General features: G+C 43.3%; 1 protein-coding gene across 1 annotated transcript; it reads right to left on the minus strand.

Annotated features, from left to right (window-relative positions):
• Nucleotides 1–5,374: 5,374 nt before the first annotated feature.
• Nucleotides 5,375–18,495, minus strand: LOC138800826 (uncharacterized). The gene is made up of 5 exons (XM_069982886.1): nt 18,288–18,495; nt 16,093–16,189; nt 14,646–14,788; nt 12,255–12,631; nt 5,375–9,444 (listed from the first exon to the last, which is right to left on the minus strand). Exons 2-5 carry the CDS (start codon nt 16,143–16,145, stop codon nt 9,328–9,330), a joined length of 690 nt encoding a protein of 229 aa, XP_069838987.1. The 5' UTR covers nt 16,146–16,189; nt 18,288–18,495; the 3' UTR covers nt 5,375–9,327.
• Between the last annotated feature and the right edge of the window lie 966 nt (nt 18,496–19,461).

The following is a 19,461-nucleotide window of genomic DNA, read 5'->3' on the forward strand; positions in this document are numbered from 1 at the left end:
ATTCTTTGGAGAAAAAAACTTGCAAAATCATCAGTGTATCAAATACTTATTTCCCCACTCTAGCTCTGACAAGTGCTGCATAAGTTGTGCCCTTTGCCTTTGATTCTGGGAAAAACATACTGTACCATGTTTCTTTGAAAATACGACAGGGTCTGATTTATGTTTTTTCTTTAAAAAAAAAAAAAAAAAAAAGGGCTTAGCTTATTTTCAGGTTAGGTCTTATTCCAGAAAAACACAGTATGTCCCCTACACTGTAGCCCTTCTCTATTTAGCAGATTGCTGCCATACTATATTACCCACTGTTGTTAGGCTCTTATACTGTAAGCCCCCCTGTAGTTAGCCCCCCATTCTCTATACCTTCTTCCACCATACTGTATAAAATCCCCCCTACAGGTAGTCCCCATACCTTTTACCTCCCTCCCACCTCTGTAGTTCTTCCCCTATACTGTATATCTGTATATATACAGCCCTCTCAGCAGGTAGTCCCCATACTGTATACCTCCCTCCCCCATGGTAGTTCTTCAGATAGTCCCCATAATTTATACCTCTCTACCCTACTGTAGTTGGCCCATGTAGCCTACATGTAGTACTCAAAGTCCCCTACTGTGCATCTTGTTATCCCTCCTGCCTCCCCTGCAATCTGTGTTGAGCAGGTGGGGGTGGAGCATAACAATTCAGACCCTGATTGGCTGATGCTCTGGGATCTGGTAAACTGATTTTAACTAGGGCTTTTTTTTTGGAATAGGACTTATATTTCAAGCCTACCCCAAGAAGTCTGCAAAATGAAGCTAGGTCTTATTTTCAGAAAAAATAAGGTGGTTAACCTAGGTTACTGCTTACTGGAATCCTTTGTTACTGAATAAACACCTGTGAGGTTGTACTGTAAATGTTAGCCTTGTATGGATTATGTTGTACATAAAGAATATTAACAGTAGATGCATTTTTATTAAAGATTAACCATGCATAAAATAAAGCAGAAGGGAAATGCAAGGTTATAGCAAAAAAAAAAAAAAAAAAAAGCATATGCAGGGTGCCTCTACTCTTGTATATACGGTATGCTCAGCGAGAGCAGTACACTGGGTGTGGACATAATTTCATTTCTATAGAAATGAAACTTAGCAAGCATGACCTTACATAAAGCGGCCAGCTGGGGGAGCTGTCTACTGAATTTTTATGGATAGCAAAGCAAAATGAAATCCATAATAATAATGATTTCTTTATATAGCACCAACATATTCCACAGCTCTGTACAGTGATTGACAGTACTCACATTGCTTCTTGTCCATAATTAAGTTTATAATTTAATTTCTAAATTAATCTATTAATATATTTTTGGAGTGTGGGAGAAAGGCAGATGAGGCACAGGTAAAACATACTCCTTGCAGATGTTAGAGTATACAATACAGCTCACCCCACCCAAAACTACAACCATGGTTAATGGTAAAGCCCCTCTACCTCTAGGGGTAAGGGTTGGTTCACACTACGGAATCCGCACGGAGAAGTTCCGGTGGATTCTGTGGCTCGTACCCGTTCACAGCGGCGCGCATATCTGCCGGCTCCATAGATACTCTTCTATGGTCGGGCCGATTCTGCTGTCCGCCGAAAGAATAGACATGTCAGTTATTTTGGCGGAAACCGCCAGGCCATAGAATGGTGTCTATGGAGCCGGCAGATATGCGCGCCGCCGTGAAGGGTTACACATCGAGACAGTAAGGGAGGGGGGATTCCGAGCAGAGTCTGCGGTGCAGGTTCCGCTCGGAATTTGCGCCTGTTTTGCTCAGTGTGAACGGGCCCTAGGACAGCGCTTCTCACCAGTTCTGATGTGAGGGTGGATCCAGACTACGGAATCTGTGCAGATAAGTTCCACAGGATTCCGTCACTAGTACCCGTTCACCTCTCCGCCGGCTCCACAGACACCATTCTATGGGCAGGCCGATTCAGTTATGCGAAATCCGCCCGTGCATAGAACGGTGTCTATGGCACGGGCAGAGAGGCGCATGTCTGCGAGTGGGTACTAGCGACGGAATCCGCTGGAACTTATCCGTGCGGAGTCCATAGTGTGAATCTACCCTTAGGAGAGAGCCAAGAGATTCCGTCTCATAGACACCATTCTATGGGCGGGCCGCTTCCTCTATCCACCAAAAGAATTGACACGCCAGTTCTTTCGGCGGAACGCGGAATCGGCCCGGCCATAGAAGGGTGTCTATGGCAAGGGCGGATATGCACGCCGCCGTGAACGGGTATGAGCCACGGAATCTGCCAGAACTTATCCGCGTGGATTCCGTAGTGTGAACCTACCCTAAGGAGAGGGCCTTGCTGAAGACTCAGTCCTGGTTGCGGTGAGAGGTTGATGGTAACACTGAGCTACACCTTGCATTGTACTATTTTATTGCCTATATAAATCATTTTTGATATACTGGAATTTGGGACATATCTTTCTCTCTATTTCACTATAACCTAGAGCAGTGTTTTTGTCAACTTGTTCAAGTCACATACCCCCCATGTGATGAGATGCTGCAGCCGCAGCAGTGCTTGATTAGAAATGTTGCCTTAATAAAGCAGAGACACTGCCGCCATAGGCTCTGTATAATGTCTGTCAGAAATTGATTTCCAGATCAGATCCCCCCCCCCCTCCCCATAACAATGTGACTGACTTGTAGGACCCAGTAATAATGCTCAAGTAATGAAAAATAATAATGCCCCTGTAACCATTATTAATTCCCTCCTCCCAATTCCCCTGTAGCTAGATGCAATGCTTCCAGTAGCCAGATATGCCCGCATTAGAGAGATAGGGCAGAGATTTAGCTACAGGTACACCAACCCCCTCACCCCAAAAGTGTTTTATTCTGGGTGTCTCTTTCCCATATAGAAGTATATGGGCGGGTACACACTAAGGAATCCGCACAGATAAGTTCCGGCAGATTCCATAGCTCATATCCGTTCACGGCAGCACGCATATTTGCCCGTGCCATAGACACCATTCTATGGCTGGACGGATTCAGCTGAAAGAACTGAAGTATCAATTCTTCCGGCGGAACCAGCCCGGATGTTTTGCAGACATCAATTGTACAATTTTAAGAAACTCTGTAATAGGTTTTTTTAAGCAAAAAACAAAAACAAAACACAAAACAAAAAAGTTCCCCTGCCCCCCCCCCCAACCACTACTTAAAGGCATTATCAGGAAAATCAGTCTTCATTACAGAGGAGTGGGTTCGTCAAGTCCATTACAACCTATGGAGGGGGGGCTAGGGAAATGAGTAAGCAGGTAAAGCAGAGAAGCAGCTTAGCAGTTTGGAGACTGTGTGGGCATATACAACAATGGATTCAGAGATCAGAAAGGTCAGTGCTTATCTGGGAACTTGGTAAGATTGCAGGATGTAGTGTTTTGCAGGGCTGCCTTTTCTCTTCTCCATGCTTTCTCATCCCTCCCCTCTTCAGAGTATAATGGACACAGATATCCTGATTCTTCTGAAGTGAGTGTGGTGGTGGGTGTAGGAAAACCGTTTTACTTGAGAAAATCTATTACAGAGTTTCTTGACCCCTTCAGGACCAGGCTTTTATTTTTGCGTTTTCGTTTTTTTCCTCCTTGTGCTTAAAAGGCCATAGCAGTTGCATTTTTACACCTACAGACCCTACATGAGCCCTTATTTTTTGCGTCACTAATTGACAGACTGAATTTTTGCAGAAAATATGCTGCGAATCCAGAAAAAAATTATATGCGCGGTGAAATTAAAAACAAACACCACAATTCTTTTTCTTTAGGGGGCTTCGTTTTTACACAGTGTGTGGAAAAACTGATGTTATATATGTTCCCCAAGTCGGTACGATTAAAAGCATATGTAACATGTATAACTTTTATATTATGTGATGGCTTGTAAAAAACGTAAAACCATTGTATAACAAATCTATGTTCCTTAAAATCGCTCTATTTCCATGCCTATAGCACTTTTATCCTTCAGTCTATGGGGCTGTGTCAGGTGTCATTTTTTGTGCCATGATGTTTACTTTCTATCGGTACCTTGATTGCGCATATGCGACTTTTTGATCGCTTTTTATTACAATTTTTCTGGATTTGATGCGACCAAAAATGCGCAATTTGGCACTTTGGGATTTTTTGGCGCTTAAGCCGTTAACTGTACAAGATCTGAAATGTGATAAATTAATATTTTAGGCGATTACGCACGCGGCAATACCAAACATGTTTATTTTTATTTATAACTTGGGAAAAGGGGGGTGATTCAGACTTTTAGGGCAGGGTTTTTTTTTTATTTTGTTTTACACTTATACTAGAAACCCCCATGGGGGGCTTCTAGTATAAGTGCACTGATCTCTCATTGAGATCTATGCTGTATAGATATACAGCATAGATCGAGGAGATAGGCACTCGATTGCTTCCGGCCACTGCAGCCGGAAGCAACCAAATGCAGAGCCGGGATCAGCGCCATTACGGTGCAGACCCCAGCCGGCACCAGGCACGGAGATCGCTCCTCCAAGACAACGTCACGGGGGAGTGATCTCCCCACTAGACACCAGGGAAAAGCTGCAATGAAGTTTTTAGATGCAGCTGTCAACTATGACAGCTGCATCTGAAGACTTAATTAGCGGGCACGGCCAATAGCCGCGGCCCCGGGCTACATGCGGCACCCAGGACCGCAGCGGATCACCGTGCGGCCCCGCTCTGAACGTCCCCACCCGCGCGAGGACGTACAGTTACGTCCTCGTGCGGGAAGGGGGTTAAAATCGCTTGAACTATTCATACTTACTACTGATTTCTACAAAGTGGCATTTCTCCCTCCTTGGAAACACCCAATTACAACAATTGACAAGGACCTTACTCTCCAAGTACAGACTACCTATTATTATAAGATCTTCACATCTCATTTATAGAAGCAGTTTTAACATTACCTCTGTCTCCACCAACAAATACTTTGCAAGGCTTAAGGTGTAGTGATATTGAACCATATATTGCCTAAATGTAAACCTGACTCATTTAGAAAAAATAAACATAACTTTTTCTCTCTGTAACACATTTGGTATTATGGCCCTATTATACCAAAAGATTATTGGCCAAAGACGTGTAAAAAACAGCTGTATTCACTTCAATGAAACTGAGCTGCGAAATCCACACTCAAACCGAGGACAGGAATGGTTCTGTTTCTGGAAGAAAGTAGACATGTTTTTCTAAGCTTGGAAAACCCCTTTAAACGGGATTAAAAAGAAAAAAAAAAAAAAGTTACTGGTGCATCAATTAGCTCTCACAATGCAATCACAGGGAATTGGTCCATTGTCATGTCAGTCCAAAGTTTTTGCTAGTGTAGTGCTGTACACCTTCCTAAAACTACAGAATGTGAAGGTACAGAAAAACAAAACACAATTCTCGTTTAACAGTTTACAGTTTAATGTTCAGAATGTATATATAAAAAGATATATGTAGAAATGGATTCTTTACTTACATATTTAAAAGGTAATGTAACAGGAGGGTGATAAACCGCAACCAGGTCTCTATTCCTAAGGGCCGGTTGACACTGAGCAAACATGGCACAATTCCGCGGCGGAGCTCTCCGCCGCGCTCAGTGTCCTACTTTGAGCGAATAGGAGAGCGTGCACCTGTTTGCTGCCGCCGCACTCCACACATGTTCATTCTTTGAGCGGAGAGGAAGTGGACGATCGCTCTCCCATTCGCTCAGAGCAGGACACTGAGCGCGGCGGGATTCCGCGGCGGAGAATTGCGCCGTGTTTGCTCAGTGTAAACCAGCCCTAACATTAAAAGGACTGAGCATATTGAGACTGTCCGGCTCTTCTTATCACTACTTAGCATTCAGTTAGCCTGGACTGATATATACACATTAGATGTGTGACTGGTCTTGCTGAAATTGGCTGATATTCACCGAATGTTTATGACCACCTCGAGTTACATGTTAAAGTGCCTGCAGCTGACCCTACCATACAAGAGGCGCCCCTCTTAAATACATACCCAGTATTCCACAGCCTTACAGTAGCTATAAAAATCTAATTCTGATTTACATATAATATATTGTATTCTATTATATTGTAATTAAAAAAAAAAAATAATCATGAGTTATTTGTCTATACTTATTAAAAGCAGATACATTATGACCTGCGTGTTGGTTTTCTAGCTTTTTTTCCCTTTCTTAAGTCACACTTTTTAGCAAAATGTTTTACAAAAATTTAAACTTGCTTTCTTAGTACAAAAAAAATGCAGGTATTGCTACATACATATATTTACACCATTTACACCACTAGTATGTTACATATGTTCTCAGCATCTTTCCTCTGGATGTGATTTTGTGGCGTCCAGTGCAATTGTTTCCTCTCAGTCCTAGATGCAGCCCAATAACATAGAAAGCCCAATAACCTAGAAAAAAACTAGCTCAGAATGACCTGATCTTTGAAGCACTGACGTTTCCTGTTGGTGTATATATGTCCTATTACAAAAGGTTCTTTTATTTTGTAGCAGGACAGATATACACTACCAGGAGCAGACAGAGCCCTAGATTTATCACTCTGAGGTCCAGTCTGTCCATAGTTACTATATACAACTCGGCTTTCATTTTTCGAATGCTCTGGTAAAGAGAGAGCTGAGCTGCAAATGCTGGCTGAGAGCTATCATCATTGTTAAGTGCTCCATTCACATGTAAAGGATCTGCAGCAGATTTGATGACAGATTAAAAGCTGAAGATTTTATACTTGTGTTCAGTCATCTAGTTACATTGATATCTGCGACATCAAATCTGCTGCAGATCCTCTCCACACACAGCGGGGTCGGCTGCTATATGCCGCAGACCCCACTGCTAATGACTGACACCAGCAAACCTGCTGGTGGCAGTCAATTAACCCTTTAACTGCAGCCATTGAAAGGGCTGAACGACAGGTGTTGCCTGTCAGGTGTCTAATTGGCACTCCCACAATGTGACTGCAGGGTGCAGATTGGTCAACTTGGCAGCGACGGAAGGTAAGTATAAACCTTCAGCTGCAGAAGTGTCCCTGCTAAGAGAGTCTGGTTGCATCCGGGTCTGTTTGCCCAGATGGCATGACATATCAACATCACGCCAGCAGCGGATAAAATCTTTGAATCACTGCGGCTCTGTCATTACAGTGCCGCCAGCATGATGTCGATATATCAAGCCATCCAAGAAAACAGACCAGGATTTGCATTCAACGTCTGTGTCATCCATGTTTCACGGACAGAACACGGGACCAGGTGAATGCAGCCTAAGGCAGACTATTAGTAGAGCAATGATCTATGTAATGCTTATAGCATTGCATAAATCAGAATTAGCAATCTAATGATAAATGTTCCTCAGGGGATATAAAGAGTACCTGTCAGGCTGGGTTCACACTACATTTTTGTAATTTTTTTCCCCCATCCGTTTTTTTGCAAAAAAAAAAAAAAAAAATGGATGGATATGCCTTTGTCCATCCATTTTTATCCGTTTTCCCATTGACTTCCATTATAAAGAAAAGGATCAAAACGGATGCTTTTTTTTTAAACTGACACAAAAATGAGGTTGACTACGTCCTTGTGTACATTCAAAAAAACGGATCCTTGCTTGTTTGTTTTTTATAATGAAAGTCAATGGAAAAACGGATGCACACAAAGACATTGATTGCAAAAACGTAGTGTGAACCCAGCCTAAGTAAAAAAGAAAAAAAAAACAGACATCTCAGAGACACGTCAAAAAGGTTTTTATCCATCAGGGCCTGAGTGTTCAGTAGAATGAGCAGAAGGCGACCACGCTGCCACATGTTCCTCTTCCAGCTCTGTGTCTGCGACCTAGACAGACCCATAGACTTATATTGAAAGTCTGACTTGTTACATGACGCAGAGTTGGGAGTTGATGCGGTTCACGCGGATTTCTTCAGGCTTGTTCTCCTAAAATGTCATTAACACTAAAACCCCAGCTGATCAAAACTTTTGACATGTCCGACACGTCATGGTTTTTCAATGACCGTGGCCATGTAAAAAAAAAATAAAATAAAAAATATTTGGTATTAATCAGAATTGTCTGATTAAAATTGGTCATTAATCCTGTAAAAAAAAAAAAAAAAGCCAAACGCTAAAATTGCTGTTCACATCATACATTACAAAAAATGATCAAAAAGTCTCATCTAAACCAAAATCAAGCTGATAAAAACTATGGATCATGATGCCAAAAAAATAAAAGCCCTAATACAGACCCAAAGACAGAAAAATAAAGTTACAGGGGTTAGAACAGTGCAATGTTAAGACAATTAAAGAAAAAAAAACTGCACTATATAAATTGGGTATCACTGTAATCGCACTGACCCACAAAATACAGCTAACCTGTCACTTACTGTAATCTGCAGGGTATTTGTTTTATCTTTCAATTCCACCCCACAAACATTTTGCTGTAAATAGTAAAATAAAAGGAGAAAAATATGGCTATGGCTTTTAGAAGGTGAGGAGGGAAAATATGAAAACTCAAAAGTAAACAAAAGGAGCTTTTTTTCCCCCTCTTTTCTTGCTACGAACCATGACTCGCCCACCCATCATCTACAGGCTCGTTTTTTTTTGCGTGACCAAATTTACTTTGTTTGTGAGGTAAAACTGAAAAACAAAAAATGACAATTCCTCCCTCAGGTTGGTACGATTACAATAATACCCAATGTGTGTAGCTACCGTCATATTTTACAATAAAAAAAAACACTTATGTAATTGTCATTTTCTTAACCCTTTCCTAAAAGGGCTTATCCAGTACTACAAAAAACATGGCCACTTTCTTTCAGACACAACACGACTCTTGTCTCCGGTTCAGGTGCGGTTTGCGATTAAGCTCCATTCACTTCAATGAAACTGAGCAGCAAGCTGGAGACAAGAGTTGTGCTGTCTCTGGAGGAAAGTGGCCATGTTTTTGTAGTGCTGGATATTCCCTTTTACCTTCTGCCTACAGGGCTGTATTGGGGTTAGTCTTACAATCTGCAGTTTTTATTAGAAGCATATCTGCATAGATCAGACTTTTTGATCACTTATCCCATTATTTGTGGGATATGATGGGAACCCCATAATTGTGACATTTGTTATTTTTTAAGTGTACACCATTCGCATAATATATTTTTTGGGCAGGGTCTAAGTGTCCAGACAGACAACTAATCAAGCTCTGAGGTCTAGAGGGCTCCATAGACTTCCAAAGTGTTTACTTCTACGGGCTCGTTCTCCGGACCAGTGACAATCTGAACACTCAGACCCTGATCAATCAGCACACCAAAAAAAAAAAAAAAAAAAAAAAACACATCTTTTGTGCCTTGGAGACTTTCCTTGAATATTGATTTGACAGAAATTCATGATTAGGAGGAAACAAAACTCAGGAAACTGTCAAACTTTTCTGCACTTTTGTTCACAAAATCTTTCCCTCTTTGTCGGATTTGCAGAATTTCTTGATCTTGTTGCTGAGAGTGATCTTCCTGCAAGAAAAAATAATGGCAATTTAACATAAACATAAAAGAAATGCTAAAGATGTGCTAGCTGCATTTCCTAGAGCAATGTGCAGTCAGTAACAGGAGAAGCAGCCGCAGGGAGGACAAGGTGTTTGGCAAGATCTTATGTACCTAATTTAGCCTAGTGGGCTGTTGAGGACTTAAAAAAATCCATTACATGTAGTCTAGCCTGGTGTTTCTCAACCTGTGACATGGGCTGTGTGTTAGAAATGCACACTCTGGCAACAGAACATTTCTGAACGTATACAGCGATGTCCTAAGGCACCAATCAATCCTGCTCCTGAGGTCATTACCCCACCTCGTCCAGCAATGTCATCAACCTCGACTCACACTTACTTAGCCCACCCTCCAGCCCCTCACACTGGCCACCTGTATGGAACCCATGCAGCCACCATGCCCTGCTGCCTATAAAAAGTGAGATTAAACAGCACTTTTAAAGGGAGCATGACTGGACACAATGAGGCCTATCTGACTACAAGAGGCATTGAATCTGGTTGCATTGGGCAACCTTTGTTACAGGTAGCATTGTATCTTACCACATGGGGCACAGTTGCTGGGGAAGGAAGCATTAGTTTCAGTTTTCAGGCTTCCTGACCACCTCCAGCAGCCACAAACAGGCTGGGGAGCCTTCAATCAGAAAATAGGTGTGCATCCCAGAGGTAGGACCCAAACCTAGGGATATGGATATGCCATAAGTGTCTGAGATTGGTATACCCCTGGTTAATCCACAATTAGAAAAGGCTACTTTCTTGCATAAACAGCACCTCCCCTGTCCTCAGGTTGCATGTGGTTATACAATTCAGCTCCATTCACCAAGCTGCAAAACCCACATCTAAACTGAGGACAGGAATTATACTGTTTCTGGAAGAAAGTGGCCAAGTTTGTCCAAGCCTGAATAACCCCTTTAACCCCTTAAGGACAGAGCCAATTTCGATTTTTGCGTTTTAGTTTTTTCCTCCTTGTGCTTAAAAGGCCATAGCACTTGCATTTTTCCACCTAGAAACCCACATGAGCCCTTATTTTTTTGCGTCACTAATTGTACTTTGCAATGACAGGCTGAATTTTTGCATAAAGTACACTGCGAAACCAGAAAAAAAATTCAGTGTGGTGAAATTGAAAAAAAAAAAAAAAGCATTTTGTTTATTTGGGGGAAATGTGTTTTTACGCCACTGGCCCTGGGGTAAAACTGACTTGTTATATATGTTCCTCAAGTCGTTACGATTAAAACGATATGTAACATGTATACCATGTATACCATTGTCAACAAATATACGTCACTTAAAATCGCTCCATTCCCAGACTTATAGCGCTTTTATACTTTGGTCTATGGGGCTGGGTGAGGTGTCATTTTTTGCGCCATGATGTGTTCTTTCTATTGGTACCTTGATTGCGCATTTGTGACTTTTTGATCGCTTTTTATTACAATTTTTCTGGATTTGATGCGACCAAAAATGCGCAATTTTGCACTTTGGGATTTTTTGGCGCTGACGCCGTTTACCGTACGAGATCAGGAATGTGATTAATAGTTCGGGCGATTACGCACACGGAGATAGCAAACATGTTTGTTTATTTATTTACTTTTATTTATAACCTGGGAAAAGGGGGGTGATTCTGACTTTTATTAGGGGAGGGGGCTTTTTACTATTAACAACACTTTTTACTATTAACAACACTTTTTTTTTTTTTTTACTTTAACACTTATACTAGAAGCCCCCCTAGGGGACTTCTAGTATAAGTGCTTTGATCTCTCATAGAGATCTCTGCAGCATAGATATGCTGCAGAGATCCATGAGATTGCCACTCGTTTACTGCCGGCTGCTGCAGCCGGAAGTAAACGAGTGCCGAGACGGGGACGGCGCCATCTTGGAGCGGTCCCCGGCCAGCTTCAGAAACTGAGATCGCTCCTCCGGGATAACATCCCGGGGGAGCGATCTCCGCCACTAGACACCAGGGAACAGCTGAATCCGATGATGTTTGACAGCTGCATCTGATTACTGTATTAGCGGGCACGGCGATCGGACCGTGCCCGCTAATGCCTACGGTCCCGGGCTACAAGCGGCACCCGGGACCGCCGCGGTTCAGAGCGGGGTCGCCGCGCGGCCCCGCTCTGAACGTCCTTACCGGCATCAGGGCGTAAATTTACGCCCGATGTCGTTAAAGGGGTTGTCCGGCGATAAAAAATTATTCACAGAATAACACACATTACAAAGTTATACAACTTTGTAATGTATGTTATGTCTGTGAATGGCCCCCTTCCCCATGTCCCACCACCCCCACCCGTGTACCCAGAAGTGTGGTGCGCTATACATTACCTGTCACGTGCCGACCACGGTCTCCGATCCTCAGCAGTGACGTCTTCTTCGGGAGGCCGGCGGATCTTCCCGAGTGCCGGCCGCCCTCTGCAGCGTCATCCGAAGCTCAGCCGCGATTGGCTGAGCATAACTGTGCTCAGCCAATCGCGGCTGAGCGGCTGATGACGCTGCAGAAGGCGGCCGGCACTCGGGAAGATCCGTCGGCCTCCCGAAGAAGACGTCACTGCTGAGGATCGGAGACCGTCGACGACACGAGATGCGGGGAAGGGGGCCATTCACAGACATAACATACATTACAAAGTTGTATAACTTTGTAATGTGTGTTATTCTGTGAATAATTTTTTATCGCCGGACAACCCCTTTAAGGGGTTAATATAGTTAATCACGAGCTCTCTCCTGAAGAAACATCTGTGAAAAGGTAGAAAGGAATACTGGACAAAAATGTGAGGTATTAGAATGACCTACCTCATCACTGGATTCAGGATAATCATATGTTTCATAAGGAGGAAATCTTTTGCCATTTTCTACAAATTCCTTTAGACTTTTTGCGATTAACTCTAGCACTTCGTTGCCATAAGCATAGATGCATCCGTCCTCTCCCACAAGTATAACCTGCGGCACACTGGGAAGTATATCCCGAGTATATTCCAGTGTACCAAGCACCTGCATTTTTGTTTCTTTGGGGGGATAGATTTCTTCCCAGGCTTCTTGCATAAAATCCTGCCCCATGTAATCTGTGCCATTGAGATCACACAACCGCAGGTAATAGTGGCTGTTCTTTAAGGGTTTTACTGTGTTCTTGTATTTTTGCACAAAATGTGAGACGGCATCAAGGTTTTTGGCTGTTATGGAGGAAAATATACAGCATAGTTTAAAATTAGATTCCTATGACAACGTAAAGTATTATACACAAAACAAAGACATCCAGTGTCCATTGGTAACTAAACAAATTATTTTATGAAATGTTATAAGGAGGCCATTATCACATGTTCGGTATTAAAGTAGTATTCCAATCTTGCATTTTCAAAGTTTCCCAACCATCTAGCCCAAAGTGACTGGGAGCTGAACTGGACCAAAACAGGTAAGCTACACAATTTGTTTGACTGCTGTTGAAGTTAAAGCGACTCTGTACCCACAATCTGACCCCCCCCCCCCAAACTGCTTGTACCTTCAGATAGCTGCTTTTAATCCAAGATCTGTCCTGGGGTCCGTTCGGCAGGTGATGCAGTTATTGTCATAAAAACAACTTTTAAATTTGCAGGCCCGTGCCCAACAGCCCTGGCCTAGACTGTATATGCATTAGGCTGGCACAACCTCTCTGTCCCTCTTCCCCGCCCTCCGCATCATTAGGAATGCTCCAGGCAGATTGTCTCCTATTCCTCACCTGTGAGAACACTGCACTGCTGGATCGCTAAGACACCTGAGCAATGTTCAAACAGGAGTAAATGGTCCAGTGGCATTCCTAATGATAAAGAGGGAGGGGAGGAGGGACGGAGGGGTGGTGCAAAGTTAGGGCACAGATACGCCGTTGGGCACAGGGCTGAAAATGTAAAAGTTGTTTTTATGACAATAACTGCATCACCTGCCGAACGGACCACAGGACAGGTTTTGGATTAAAAGCAGCTATCTGAAGGTACAAGTGGTTTGGGGGGGGGGGGGGGGGGGGTTAGATTGTGGGTACAGAGTTGCTTTAATAGGAGTTGTGTAAACAGCACAGCCTAATATACTACACTGTTTACTTAAAGGGGGTGGCTACCTTTTAGAGAAGTGAGATCAGGGCTACAGGAGAGCACTAGGATATTAGTGTAATTATTAGGATTCACAACAAATCTTATAAAAGTTTAGGGCTCTCTTTTAAGTGTAACTACAGTTTTTAAAAACTTCTGATATGTCAGAAATGTGTATCGGTCAGGGTCCAGCTGCTGAGAACAGTGCAAGTCACTAGAAAGAAAGGGCAGGTGCGCGCTCTGCCCCTCCACCTCCAGATCAGCAGGGTTCTCAGCAGCCTGCTGATAGGGCCCTAAGTCTTGGGCTGTACTTGATGAATCCCCTTGCTCATTGTCATTGTAATTCCAGGGGCGGCTGTCTCATGTTACAGCGTGGGAGAGGGGTGATGTCACCACCCCATGCCAATCAGAGAACCTGTGGGCGAGTTGTGCAGAGAAATATATGCCAGGCCAGGCTTTTTCTTATATTCTGTCAGGTACACAGTGTACTTGGCCGTGTAATAGCTCATGCAGAAAGGCAACGATCAGCAGACAAGCATGATGTTAGCTAATCGTTGCCTTTCTGCATGAACCAAAATCATATGATAACGATAGCAAAGGTCTGCTGGCCGTCACTCTGTAAGAGGAGCAGCGGCAGCAGACCATCGCTATCTTCTATGGGCTACGCAGACGATCTAAAGATCGTCCGGGCAGCCCCTCGCAGTTTCAAACCTCTCCTTGCATGTAATAGCAAGGTTGGCGCTTGCTTACTCCTAAATATCTGGCTGTCTAATACCGTCCTAATTTACACCTGGGTGCAGGAATAAACAGAAATAAAATTTAGCAAACGGGCAGGACACGCCTAGAAAGTGCCCATGCAAGGACTACGGCAAACAGGTTTGAATCCGCTGAGGTCTGGATATGTTGAGTTCCACCAATTAATCCAGTGGGAAACAGATCACTTCTGAGCCCATCTCCTTGTAGGAGATGGCCCCATAGACTTACTAAGGTAGTCTGTCTCCTGACTTGTATTATGTAGGAAAACAATGAAAAACACGAAAACAATGTGTGAACACAGCCTACAACTAAAGCAACCCTTGCATGCACTCTATCTGGCTGCGGACTTAGTATTCAGATTCACATTACTTACGGTCTGTTTCCAGAATTTTAACAAGCTCTTCTCCTTCACGCAGAAACCTGTTATGGTCATGTTCAGATCTTTCCTTTGAAGGTAATGACTCCATGATCTGGCATTTTCCATTTGTAGTTTTTTCTCTTAGAAATCCATTTTTCCTAGTTAAAGAAGCGTGAATATATAGATCACTTAATGGACACATCTAGATGGTGGCACGTCATGGCCCAGACTAATGTCTGAGACAAGCACCGGCCAAATTTTTTCATAGCAACCAATCAGAGCTCAGCTTCTACATCTGGATGAGCCCTGATAAAATGAAAGCTGAGCTGTAATTGGTTGCCATGGACAAATTAGACCAGTTTTTGTCTTATACGGATAAAGTCTGGGATAATATATCATATTTGAGCCCATTTTGTAATCACAAAGCTGCACAATTCCCATCATTAGCTGCTACTTTAGTGCTTATACAGAAATTGCTTTGGTGATTCCCGATTAGGGAAATGCAGGCTTTACACTTTAATACACACGAATACATTTATATAAAAAGGTCAAAAAATTATTTGCCCATAGAAATCAATCACAACTCAGCTTTGAAATCTTAAAAGGGGTACTCTGGAGACTGAACATAAAAAGGACATTGCTAAGATATTACTTTGTAATATAACTTCATTAAAAAAATAATACTTCCTTTGACTGGCAGCAGTGAGGGGTGACCTAGCCCCCTGCCGCCACCAACCTTTGTAACTAAGCTCTGCAGTTCCTGATTCTCTGCTCTGTTCTAGCACTGCTGCATAGAGTTATGTACAGAAGGGTTCCGTTTTCCCGTGTACTGTGTCCGGCAGGTTCTGCCATCACTGCTCACTGTACTATACTAACAGAGCGAGCAGTGACAGCGCTCATTCTGCAGAGGCTGCCAGACACCGTGATCGAGCACACTCCCCCCTGTATACTGTATATTAGATTATACATACATGGGGGAAATGGAACCCTGCTCTGTGTACACCGCGGTGCAGTAGCAGCAGGAGATTGGGAAATGCAGCTTAGATAGCCCTGCAGTTCCCGACACAAACGCTGGTATCAGCAGAGGGGGCCGTGTCGCCTCTTAATGGCACCGGTTAACAGACGTGTACATGTAAATAATAATAAAAAAAAATAAAGTCATATTACTAAACCAAATGTATTAGAAATTACTTTTCAGTCTCCGGAGTACCCCTTTAATGAGCTCTGGTAATTGGTTGCCAATAGAAAGAAAAAAAAAACCAGACAGTGTTTTTGCTCAGATAGATAAATCTGGACTGACATATTTCAGCATACAAAAAAAAACTGGAAACCATTAACATGTGCGTTACAACAATACAATTGCAAGCAATAGCGGGTGTCCGAATAACTCAGTAGGGCAATCAGACAAACAATAACCTTAGTAAAGCAGACACCATGTAGGAGGCGGCCAGCTTGCACTTACTGTGGTGTATCGGTGGGAGAAGAGGGGTCTATGTGATAGCAGGAGGGCATCATAATCTGGAGGTTATATACCGTAAGGAAATGTCTTAAACCTACTTCTGTTAAAACACAAAACAAATATAGGTAATTGGGACATTTATTACCTTGACTAATATCACGGCTTTAATACTTAGACTCCCCACCTATAGCATGATTAAAGGGGTAGTGCAGTGGTAAAGAATTATTCACAGAATAACACACATTACAAAGTTATACAACTTTGTAATGTATGTTATGTCTGCGAATCGCCCCCCTTCCCCTTGTCCCACCACCCCCACCCGTGTACCCGGAAGCGTGGTGCGCTATACTCACCTGTCACGTGCCGACCTCCGTCTCCGATCTTCAGTCAGTGACGTCTTCTTCGGGAGGCCAGCGACTCAGCTCCGACTCTCCCAAATGCCGGACGCCCTCTGCAGCGTCATCCGATGCTCAGCAGCGATTGGCTGAGCATAACTGTGCTTAGCCAATCGCGGCTGAGCATCTGATGACGCGGCAGAGGGCAGCCGGCACTCAGGAAGATCGGAGAACATCAGCCGGCCGGCCGAAGATGACGTTGCGGCACAAGATAGCGGACAGGCGTGACACGGATCAGGTAATGTATAATGCACCAACATTTCCGGGTACACGTGCGGGGGTGGGGGGACACAGGGAAGGGGGCGATTCACAGACATAACATACATTACAAAGTTGTATAACTTTGTAATGTGTGTTATTCTGTGAATAATTTCTTAGCGCCGCACTACCCCTTTAAATTACAAGTCAAACCTTTCATCCTTTGGCTGCACCAGAACAGCGCACTGATTGGCTGAGCAAGCCGTCACTGAGCAGGGAACCGGCGCCGTGCCAGAGGGCAGCGGGGGAAGCACAGACATATAGGTAGTTTTTACACTGCACCAGCAGCACAATTTAGGTCTTACAAGGCTATGGACTCATTTCTCACAACAGGCTGAAAATCCACTGAGAGAATGGGGTGCCATAGACTTTAATAGTAAACAGTTTTAGCACAGCGAATTTAACTGCGAGAAATATATATATATATATATATATATATATATATATATATATATATATACACACACACACACACATACATACATATATACACCCCCCCATACTTTTCATAACATAGGAAATGCTTTCATCTTCCTGTTGTTGAAAACACCTGAGGCATTGCAACTATGCCCCCCACAGTAGGTGGAGAGTCGGAAGGCCCCCGTACATCTTATACGATCAGCTGACTTTAGTATAAAACTGTATGTGCACCTTTACCTAAAGTGGGGGGCAAATAATTCCAATGGAGAAAGGGGGTAGAGACAAGAAGCCGATAGACACTTGTGCCAATGCTTGTTGGAAAGGAGAGGAAAAAGCTGCCTGTTCCTGGTCTACCATAGCAAGATACCCATCACCTGAGCTTATACACATTGATGCAGTGACTGTGAAATGCTCTGCGTTATAGATCTCACATATATCCTAAACCACAGGGGTCAAAGCTTTGTTTTGGCTGTCCAGGCATGATGGGAATTGTAGTTTGGTAACAGCTGGAGGGCTGAGTTTGACACCTGTGGTATACAACAGGCGTGCCAAACAACAGACTACTATGAGACAGCCCCTTCCCAGTAGACCAACAATAACATACATGGAAGGATCAGACATGAGTGTCTGCTGATTCTTTTGATCGGGTGTTATCCAATATTAAAAAAAAGCCAGATGACTTTAAAAAACAACATAAACAGCATCAATATTCACAAAAAAAAAAAAAAACACAGCCATACACATGAAACCACAAAGCAGATAGATAAAGCTACTAGAATGAGCTCAGCCCTTAAAGCAGATGGTATAAGGCCGCTGACAGCAAAAACACAGCCGGACAGGAAGGGGTTAAAGTGAAGATGACTTTTCTTCCTGTAGTGTGACTATGATCACTTCCGCGCCTGCGCACAGCGACCTGGCAGATGACGACGTCATTACCTCCTTTGACCACCAGGGGCGTCTGAGAGTTCACAACCACAACCCCTCATAGTTCCCACAGAATATAGCGCAGTCTAGCGCTGACCCCTAATACAAACCGCGAACACGACATCCCCGAAATCCAGCAGGCGACCACAGCGCGGCCTCCATAGTAGATATCCATAGAAAGAACACATAAGAGCTACTCACCTTATATACAGGTGGCTAGTCGTGGTAGTGGACAAGAGGTGTATACATAAGTGATATACCCGAAAGAACCTGACCGGTATATCACTTATGTATACACGTCCTCCACTGCGACCGCTTCGTTCCCTAGTTGAGCAAACTCTGCCTACTTGTTCCAAGATGGCGCTGAAAGTCCGTCCGTCCCGGTCACGTGATCCGACCCTGCCCAATAAACATCTCCGCTTACTCAGTTCCAGTTACCAGACGTGACGAAATATGGATATCGGCGCCGGCTCCGCCCCCTCGAGTCACGTGGGAAGTTCTGCTTCTGTGACAACGCCCCCCCCCCTTACGCACACACGCACACGCACATTTTAACCCCTTCCTGTCCTGCAGTATTCTTTTGCTGTCAGTGGTCTCTTACCATCTGGTTTCCACAATGATGCTGGGTTTGGGTTTCTCCTCCAAGTAGAATTATCTATCTGCTTTGCTTTCTTTTTAATATTTTTTTTTGTCTTTTCCTTTTAACCCTTACAGGACCCAGCCAATTTTCATTTTTGCGTTTTCGTTTTTTCCTCCTTGTGCTTAAAAGGCCATAGCACTTGCATTTTCCCACCTAGAGACCCACATGAGCCTGTATTTTTTGCGGCACTAATTGTACTTTGCAATGACAGACGTAATTTTTACCTAAAATATGCAGCGAAACCAGAAAAAAATTATATGTGTGGGGAAGTTTAAAAAAGTTGTGTTTTTACGCCGTTCGCCCTGGGGTAAAACTGACTTTGTTATGCATGTTCCTCAGGTTACTACGATTACAATCATATGTAACTTGTATAACTTTTATTTTACTTGATGGCTTTTAAAAAATTAAAACCTTTTAAAAAAATATATGTTCCTTAAAATCACCCCATTCCCCGGCCTCTAGCGCTTTTATCCTTTGGTCTATGGGGCTGTCAGGTGTCATTTTTTGCGCCATGATGTGTTCTTTCTATCCGTACCAATTTTGCACTTGCACTATGCAGTCATCTGATTTACATCTTCACAGAAATACATTAAAATTACATTGTTCATTTAGTCCTAATGGACTTAATGTTTCTAGTTTTTGTATCCAGAAAACCTCTTTTCTCAACAATCTCAATTTCACCTCCTCTACATTTTTGTGCTTATGCAGTTTACTATGCAAGATGAGGAATATGAT

Source organism: Dendropsophus ebraccatus, chromosome 9 (genome assembly GCF_027789765.1).
Source record: "Dendropsophus ebraccatus isolate aDenEbr1 chromosome 9, aDenEbr1.pat, whole genome shotgun sequence".
Classification (NCBI taxonomy): Eukaryota; Metazoa; Chordata; class Amphibia; order Anura; family Hylidae; genus Dendropsophus; species Dendropsophus ebraccatus.

What these genes read in the sequence shown, in the direction of transcription:
- LOC138800826 (XM_069982886.1), bottom strand. Translation starts at nt 16,145, where the DNA reads ATGATGCCCTCCTGCTATCACATAGACCCCTCTTCTCCCACCGATACA. An exon ending in TCTCCCACCGATACACCACA is followed by an intron (nt 14,789 to 16,092) that starts GTAAGTGCAAGC and finishes TTCTTTAACTAG; the next exon opens with GAAAAATGGATTTCTAAGAG. An exon ending in TAAAATTCTGGAAACAGACC is followed by an intron (nt 12,632 to 14,645) that starts GTAAGTAATGTG and finishes CCTCCATAACAG; the next exon opens with CCAAAAACCTTGATGCCGTC.